The 9456-nt window shown below is 28.6% G+C and overlaps 1 protein-coding gene across 1 annotated transcript; it reads left to right on the top strand.

Moving 5' to 3' along the window:
• The first annotated feature begins 3474 nt into the window (after positions 1 to 3474).
• LOC101509495 (PLASMODESMATA CALLOSE-BINDING PROTEIN 2-like) lies at positions 3475 to 4212 on the top strand. The gene is made up of 2 exons (XM_012719901.3): positions 3475 to 3748; positions 4181 to 4212. Exons 1-2 carry the CDS (start codon positions 3475 to 3477, stop codon positions 4210 to 4212), a joined length of 306 nt encoding a protein of 101 aa, XP_012575355.2.
• Positions 4213 to 9456: the final 5244 nt, after the last annotated feature.

Raw genomic sequence — 9456 nt, 5'->3', positions numbered from 1 at the left:
TTCAGCTATGGCTTTGTCAGGCGTATTGGCTTGGGTTTTGTAGGCATTTGATGCTATTGTCATTTGTTGAAGGAGACTTAGGATGTTATATTCAGACATATCGTCTATGTTCCATTCATAAATAGTACTGACATTGAATTTTGATTGACAAAGGACATTGGGTCTATTCTCAATTCCTAGGTCTGGTGTTGTGACCATGGTCAAAGGTTGACCCTTCTACCATTGGAGTTTGCACATATTTTTTTGTTCTTGTTCAGCTTAAGAAACATGGTCTAAAGTCATCACTTTTTTCTCAAAAGTATCCTTAGCTACAAAGGGTGTAGAGGTAGAAGAATGTTATATCCTACTAAGTTGGTCATGTAAGGCTTGAGTAAATTATGATCTACCTTCTCTAAATAGTTTTTGGCTTGTTTTTGAGATTTGAAATGGTTTAAAAACTAGGTTTTTTAGTTATGAATCAGTTGTCTCAATCGGAGAGACATTGGAATTCTGTTGATAGTCCTCTATCTTAGTTAATTGTTTTGCAATTGCACTAAGATGGACATTTGTAAAATTATTTTGTTGAAGGATATTATGTATATCTTTTTCCGAACTATCACTTGGAATTTTGAAAGGTGCAGCATCTACTGGCTTTTCTAGGTGTGTTATTATGATTTGTCTTAAAGGTGGGTGTTCATACTGTATTTTTAATCCAGTTGTCAAATCCCATTCCGCAGTTTTATTTCTTGTTGTTATGGGATTAACAGAACTTTGGTTTGGTTTTAAAGGGTAAGAAATTTTGTTTTGTGTTGCATAAATTTCAAACCATTCAAAAAATAAAATATGAGTTTTATTTCGTAAAATGAATGTATAAAATTCATTCTGAATTTGTTTTCTTTGTTTTAGAAAGTTTTTAAAGAACCATGTTCTTTTATTTGTATTTTTGGAAGCATAAAAATCATTATGGAGAATAGTTTTATGAACTTCAAATGCCTTTTCTATGAAATTTAATTCATTAACAACATTTTCAGTTATAGCAGAAAAGAATGGCAAAGTTGGTGGAGAAATGTTTGGCTGTTCTTCATTAATGTTTTGAGGTGCAATGTAGATTTGATGAGGTATATTTGTGGAGTAATCAACGTTTTGAAAAGAAGTATTTGGTATGCTAGAACATGAAAAACGTAGTTTTATATTGTTTTCAATTTTTTTAGGTAATTGTATGACTGAAGGGGGTCTGGATGAACCAGAATCAGAATATCTGGCACTGGAAGTTCTTGAAAAACTTAGTTTTACTCTACCGTCATTGTATTGTATGACTTCCTTTAAATTGTTGTTTGGTTTTGACTGTTCAAGGGACTGTGGTCTAACAGCTCCTTCCAGAATCCATTCTTCAGGAAGATCAATATCTTTCCAAATGATGATTTTTGGAATGGCAGTGTTTGCCTTTGTTAAATCAGTTTATAAAAATAGGGTTTCCCCGTTTTTGTTTTCAATATGTTTTGTTGCCGTAAAGGCTGAAAACATTGCTTTGTAATGAACTCTGTAAATAATAGCTACAGGTATAGATCGTGTTATCATTTTGTAATTATGAGTTTTGATTTGTAACATAAGTGATTTCATGATGTTTGGGTCCTTTAAAGATAAAGAAAAATTTGGATAACATTCAAACCAAATTGGTCCTTGACATAAACTAGAGTCAATTGTACTTATTATTGAATCTTGAAAGTTCAAGAACCTTGCATCTCGTAAGACCCACATTATTGAAGTGTTTAGTCCTTCTCTTGTTAAAGGTTTGATACCAACTTGGACAAGACCTATATGTATGAAATTATAGTTCCTGTTAACGTGTTTTTGGAGAAAAAAGATCTATTGTTTCAAAGGGGTTAGAAAGAGCAACATCTCTTTCTTCTGTTTTGATTATGTAATTAGTTTTTAATAGGTTTTTGAAAAGACTAGATTCATAGACCTGATCTTTTTTTATTTTTGGGTTTTGCCAATTGTTTATAGATTTTTGAAAGTCTTCAATAGTAATTTCTTCACTATTGATAAGTTCCTTTTTTATCTGAGAAGTTTTGGGTAGAAGGAGAGGAAAAAGAAGAAGTTCTACAAAACAAGTTATCCATATTTGAAAAAATTTCTTTCAATTTGAAGAAACTTTCAAAGGATTCACTGCCCTAAAACGCCTTTTCGTCGGCTTGAACACCGGACTTACTACCCTGAAATTATTATTCTTCAAATTAAACTTACGAATTTTGAAATATTTATAACAAATTTTATTTAACTTATTATCTCCCCAAGTCTGATACCATAAACGTCTTCCAAAGTGGTAAATTTTTTAGTGTGACACTATGTTTGAGAATGGAAATATATTTATTATTGGATATGTAATATTTAATTAATTCAACGATTTTATTTGAAATGATATATTTAAATAATACAACATTGAATATTCAAACACTTGATAAAATAATACATCTATAAACTGAAAAATAAATATTTAATAATTGCAAAATAGTTATGATTTTTGTAGAAATTTTGTAGTCAACGGCTACAATAAAAAATTTGACTGAATCTCAATCTTTTTTTTTTTTTACTGAATAAATATCTTAATCTTATTAAATGGTTTCTATTATCATAACTGGTTTCAAAATTTTCTAATAAAGGTTTTCTTTAACTATTGTAATTCACAATTCTATACACGAATTAATTTTAACTAGGTTAATATTAATTTTATAATTAAAAATACATATATTTTTTATTTAAATTTAATTAAATTTTATTTTATTTTTGTAATACTATGAATATTAGAATGAGGCGTATCATGTGTTGTTTTTTTTACAAAACATGTATCATGTGTAGTTGTAGAGTTGTTATTCAGAAATTAATAGAATTAGTCAACCCAGCAGAAAGAAGAGAATTTTATTTAGAAATATTGATTTATTAAAAAGAAAAACTATAAAAAGATAAATTTTGCATTTATAAAATAAGATTATTTGTAAAATATAATAACAAAAAGGAAGATTTTAATTAGAAAAAATAATTTTCGATTACTATTAATAACTTTATCTTTTTATCTTTAGAAAGAAATTCAGTGTATCACATCTCATGAATTAGTCAAAGACTCTTCTATAATTAGAGATACTATAAGAAGCTAGCAATTTAACTATCATCAATATTAATACTACCTTTAAGTTTACCAAATACTTTTTTATAAATGAAAATTATATATTTTGAGTAAAAATGTTAGAATATAGAAAATATTTATTTTAGAAATATTTTTTATTTTAATAATTTAATATTAAATTTAAGTGTTAGTAAATTCATGCATGGTCTCTCTCTATATATATATCATGATAGATAGAGCAAAATATATTAAAAGAAAATCACTTCACATAATAATTAAGAATCAAGTCAACAATATTCTACCATTTTCTTTGATTTTTAAAAATGGCCTCACCAAAGTTGATTTCAGTTATGTTAATGCTTGTGACAACCATGGTTTTGATTAATGTGATGATTGTTGGAGCAGCAAAAACATGGTGTGTGGCAAAGAAGGGAGCTGATACCACAGCATTACTTAGTGCTTTAAATTATGCATGTGGAGCTGGAGCTGATTGTGAGCCTATTCAGTCCACTGGACTGTGTTTTAATCCAGACACTGTCGAAGGTCATGCTTCCTATGCTTTTAATAGTTACTATCAAATTCAGAAGCAAGCCGATGGCTCTTGCGATTTTGGTGGCAGTGCAACCATTGTTGAAATTGATCCAAGTATGCATATCAATACTCCTTTAATTAGTTTATTTATTTATTTTTTATATTAAATATAACTTTTATGATTGAACATTGTTTTAAAACTAATTTATATGGATGGTGCATGTTCGATTTTCCCGTAGTTTTTATTTTATTGATTTAGTCCCTTCAAAATTCAAAATAATTATGTTTAATCCTCTTTTTGGTTCCAATAAAATCACTTTCTTTGACTATCCTACGTCTATTATTTGAAAGAGCTTACTTAATCATTAGTTTTCATTTTATGATATAGCTAAATCTAACATAATTTTAGTTCAAGAAAATATTTTTCAAATGGTGCATAATGGTATGGATAATATAGTATAAAATTCAAATTAACTTATGTTTAATGAGCTATATATATTTTTCTTTAATTTTCTAATGAAAATTCATTTTTTTTTCTATGTATAGGTCATGAAAAGTGCGTATATCCATCTTCCTGAAGGTATGACCTTAAATTGTTTTCAATATTTGACTTAATATTTTTATTGGTTTTTGGTGTCCAAAATTTTATACACGTAATTAATTGGTAATGTTATTTGATTTTTGTTTTGACGTTTTATTAGTATTGTTGGAGGAGCATGAATGAAAAGATCAACTGATTATTCGACATCATACAATACCCAAATGGAACAACAAATAAAAAATGTTATGAGTCATATGCCTCTTAACTCTATCTATCAATGTATCCGTTTTGATTTTATTCTTTTTATAGGCAAAAGTTAATAAAGGAGTACCAAGATACTCGAAACCTTGTACAAAATATGTTGTATGTTGTGTTAATTCTAAAAAATTTAAATAAATCTTGATATTAATTTGGGATGGCTGACTTTGAGTTATTATTGTCTTGAAAGAATAATTTATGAAAATGAATTATATTTTATAATTCATAAGCGTGGTGTCGATCTAAAATCAATGTTTACTTTTTTTAGAGAATGTTTAGTCATACTCTAGCCCAACTCCGCGGACTTGAACTCTTCTTATTTCTATTTTATTATTTTATTTATTTCTCTTTTGAAAATTTATATTACTATATCTTTTCATCATAAAATAAAATAAATATAATATAATTCAAAACTTCACAGTTATCTGTGAATTTTATGGTGATATTTATCATTTCTTTAAAAAACAAAAGGAATACAATATTTACTTAGATTCATTAGAATATATTGTATTTTAAGTAATATGATAGGTCAATAAAATATTCAGTACTCGAGAAAATTTGAATTTGAATTCTGATTTTAACAATAATTGATAATACTTTGTTTACTTCCCCACTAATATCCGAATTATTTGTTCTCCTTTCTCTTGAGAATCAAATAATTAAAATAAGGAAAAAATAATAATATAATATAATATAATATAATATAATATAATATAATATAATATAATATAATATAATATAATATAATATAATATAATATAATATAATATAATATAATATAATATAATATAATATAATATAATATAATATAATATAATATAATATAATATAATATAATATAATATAATATAATATAATATAATATAATATAATATAATATAATATAATATAATATAATATAATATAATATAATATAATATAATATAATATAATATAATATAATATAATATAATATAATATAATATAATATAATATAATATAATATAATATAATATAATATAATATAATATAATATAATATAATATAATATAATATAATATAATATAATATAATATAATATAATATAATATAATATAATATAATATAATATAATATAATATAATATAATATAATATAATATAATATAATATAATATAATATAATATAATATAATATAATATAATATAATATAATATAATATAATATAATATAATATAATATAATATAATATAATATAATATAATATAATATAATATAATATAATATAATATAATATAATATAATATAATATAATATAATATAATATAATATAATATAATATAATATAATATAATATAATATAATATAATATAATATAATATAATATAATATAATATAATATAATATAATATAATATAATATAATATAATATAATATAATATAATATAATATAATATAATATAATATAATATAATATAATATAATATAATATATGTGTGTGTGTGTGTGTGTGTGTGTGTGTGTGTGTGAGAAGAAAGAAAAGGAAAGGAAAGAAAATAGAAGAAAGAAAAAAAAAAAAAAAAGAGAGAAAAGGAAATAGAAAGAAATCAAAACTGAAGGAAAACAAAAACGCATTTTCCTCTCCCTGCCTTGCGATAGTCCACTCTTCTTCTTCCTCCATTCTTCATTTCTTTTGCTTCCTTTTGCTTCATGAAAAGGGATCAAGGCTTGGTGGGTTAGAAAACAAAGATTTCTCAGCTTCGTTCTTCTTGTTTGATTTGAAAACGAAGAAAAACGGTGTTAGGGGTTTCAAAACCGTCAAACGCAAACCCTCACGTTTATTTTAGATCCAAGCTTTATTTCACGAATAGATAGAAGGGAAAGTTGCTCCTTGCCACTCTACGGTGCTAGAGAGTCAACTTTGGAAGCGAAGACGCAAACAAAGTTTTTACCAGAATAAATCGCGGTACCGTAATCGCTCGTTAAAGCTATCGTTAAGGTAAGGGTTTCTTCCAAACTTTTAGTTTGCATTTAGGGACTTATTTGTGGTTGTGTAGAAAAACAATTTGTTGGGTTTGAAGTGTAGATTTGGGGAAAATAAATTTAATGCTTTTATGGGTGAAAGTTTGGAGTTGGGTTTTTGGTGAAATTGATTAGTGTTTTCGTGGAAAAGGAATTTGATTCATCTAAGTGTGTTGTTGAGGAAAAGAAATTTGATGTGTTTGAGTTGTGGTTTGTGAAAATTAGTTTGACATGTGTTATGTTTGAGTTTTGTGAAAATTTGTGGTGATTGATGATTGAACTTGGTGTGGATTTTGTGGTTTTTGAATTGATCGAATTTAATGTAAATGGTGGATTAAATTTGTTGTGTGTGGTGGAAAATAAATGTTTGAGTATGCTCTGTGTGGAATTTGAAAATCGTTAGAGTTAAATGAGTATTAAAAATGGGGAATCTTTTAATATCTACATTTACTTAATGATTGTTGTGGATAGAGTCAAAGTATGCTCATGCATTTCATTGTACATGACGACACGATGGGCCATCGTGATAGTGGTGACCGGATGGGCCACAGGATGATTCCATGTGATTTGTTGGTTCATCTTATCTTTGCAAGGATTATCGTGTCGTGTAAGGTATGCGATAGACTACACAATTTTGGTAAATCGTGCTGACCCGTGATAGGTGGCACCTCGGTAAATAGTACTTCGGCAAGTGATAGGCGGTACATTTACGATTTAAGTTTTTAGTAAATCGTGCTAACCCGTGATATGTGGAACCTCAGTAATTTAGTACTTCGGCCTGTGATAGGCGGTACAATTATGATTTACGGCCGTTCGAGAAGGGTTTTGATTGGAATTCTGAGTGCATGCATTTTGGCATATACGCATTGCATTAGGGTGCTTGGCACACGAGTCATGCTTGATTTAATGTTATGATTGCGTGTGTTAACTCAAGTTGTTGTTGTGATTATGACATAATTGCTAAGTGTGATTGTTTGGATTTGTGTGCAAGTGTTGATTGATTGCGAAACCTCGCGAGTCATGTTTGATTCAAGGTTATGATTGCGTGTGTAAACTCAAATTGTTGTTGTGATTGTGCCATAATTGCTAAGTGTGATTGTTTGGATTTGTGTGTAAGTGTGGATTGATTGCGAAACCTTTTCGAAACGTTTCAAAACTGATTTCTGCATTTTTCTGATGTGGTAGTCGAATACACTGAGCTTGTAGTCGAATACAAGCATCCTGATTTAGCTACTAACTTGTGAAAAAGTTGTGTAGTGGAATACACTAAGGTTGTAGTCGAATAAAACCATCATGATTTGGCTATTGACTTCTGTGTAGTCGAATACACAGCCCTGTAGTCGAATACAAGCATCTTGTTTTTGCTACTGACTTCTGAAACAACCTTGTATTCGAATACAGAGATGTTGTATTCGAATACGACAGTGTAGTTTTGTTTAAAACTTCATTTTTCAACTTTGATTATGCATGTTTAACATATGGAAACCCTTTCAAGGTGCATGCTAAGTTGAAAGGCCATTTTATGCATTTGAAATTTAAATGCTATGTGTTATTTATTAATTTCGGTTGGTGACCCTTTACAATTATTGTGGAAATCTGGGCTTTGCCCTCAGATGAGAACCAAGATCTTCCCACTGGTTAGTACCCTGTAGATGGGAAGGTAGGTTGGACACACCTGACTGGAGCTGTGTCAGGAGGATCTTGCAGGGCACGTGGAGATCACTCGGGTTGTAAAGTTTTTTGAGTCATGATCATATTAGACAGTTGTATAGGGACCAAAGGTCTTTCTTTTGTGGATGTATTTACTGTATGTTGGAAGACTGTACCTATACCAATATTGTCAACTAGACTTTTATTTTGATGGGTCCATTTACCACTTTTTGATGTGACGTGGGGGAGTTAAGATTCTTAGGCAGTGCTATTGTACAGGTGCTTGCCAAGAATACCTCAGGGGTATGAACTATGTCTGATAGGTCTCATAGCCCCGGTGCATTTTGCTGCTTTAAATACTTTGGATTTTTATTTCAAACTATTTCCACTGCTTGTAAATATGTATAGGTTTTTTTAAATCATGGTCAAATTAGATGGTTGTATATGGGATAAATGTGTTTCTTTCGTGGAGGTATTTTACTGTATGTTGGAAGACTGTACCTATACCAATATTGTCAACTAGACTTTTATTTTGATGGGTCCATTTACCACTTTTTGATGTGACGTGGGGGAGTTAAGATTCTTAGGCAGTGCTATTGTACAGGTGCTTGCCAAGAATACCTCAGGGGTATGAACTATGTCTGATAGGTCTCATAGCCCCGGTGCATTTTGCTGCTTTAAATACTTTGGATTTTTATTTCAAACTATTTCCACTGCTTGTAAATATTGTTGACTTTTGTCGTTGTGTTACGACTTAAATATTTATCCAAAATTATTTCCTTCTTTATTTCTTTGTCGTTGTGTTACAACTAAAATATTGATGGGTCCATTTACCACTTTTTGATGTGATGTGGAGGAGAATTTGAAAACAAGTTCTTTGAAATTTTTGTGATGAGAATGGAATCTCTCACAACTGCAACCTTCCTACAACACCCCTACAAAAGGGAGTTGTAGAAAGAAAGAATATATCACTCCAAGAAATTGCAAGAACCGTGTTAAACGAGATGAATGTTGCAAAACACTTTTAGGCTGAAGCAATTAACCGTGTATGTGATATTCATAATAGAGTCTTAATTAGGTCTATATTGAATAAAACGCCATATGAATTATGGAAAGATTAAAAGCCTATCATCTCGTACTTTAATCAATTTGGTTGTACCTGTTATATGTTGAAAACTAAAGATAACCTTGGTAAGTTTGATTCTAGATCTCAAAATTTTACCTTCATTTGATACTCGTAAAGATATAAGGTTTATAGTGTTTAGTAGGGAAACTTGGATCGTCGAAGAATCCATACATGTTAAATATGATAGCAAACATCTTGCGATTGAAAAGTCAAAGCAAGATGATGATAGTGTAGGTTTACGAGAACTAGAGGCAAGCAGATGCAGAC

Source organism: Cicer arietinum, chromosome 6 (genome assembly GCF_000331145.2).
Source record: "Cicer arietinum cultivar CDC Frontier isolate Library 1 chromosome 6, Cicar.CDCFrontier_v2.0, whole genome shotgun sequence".
Taxonomy (NCBI): Eukaryota; Viridiplantae; Streptophyta; class Magnoliopsida; order Fabales; family Fabaceae; genus Cicer; species Cicer arietinum.
Note: the sequence above shows the minus strand (reverse complement) of the source record. Positions and strands in the feature narration are given on the sequence as shown.

What these genes read in the sequence shown, in the direction of transcription:
- LOC101509495 (XM_012719901.3), top strand. Translation starts at nt 3,475, where the DNA reads ATGGTTTTGATTAATGTGATGATTGTTGGAGCAGCAAAAACATGGTGT. An exon ending in CATTGTTGAAATTGATCCAA is followed by an intron (nt 3,749 to 4,180) that starts GTATGCATATCA and finishes TTCTATGTATAG; the next exon opens with GTCATGAAAAGTGCGTATAT.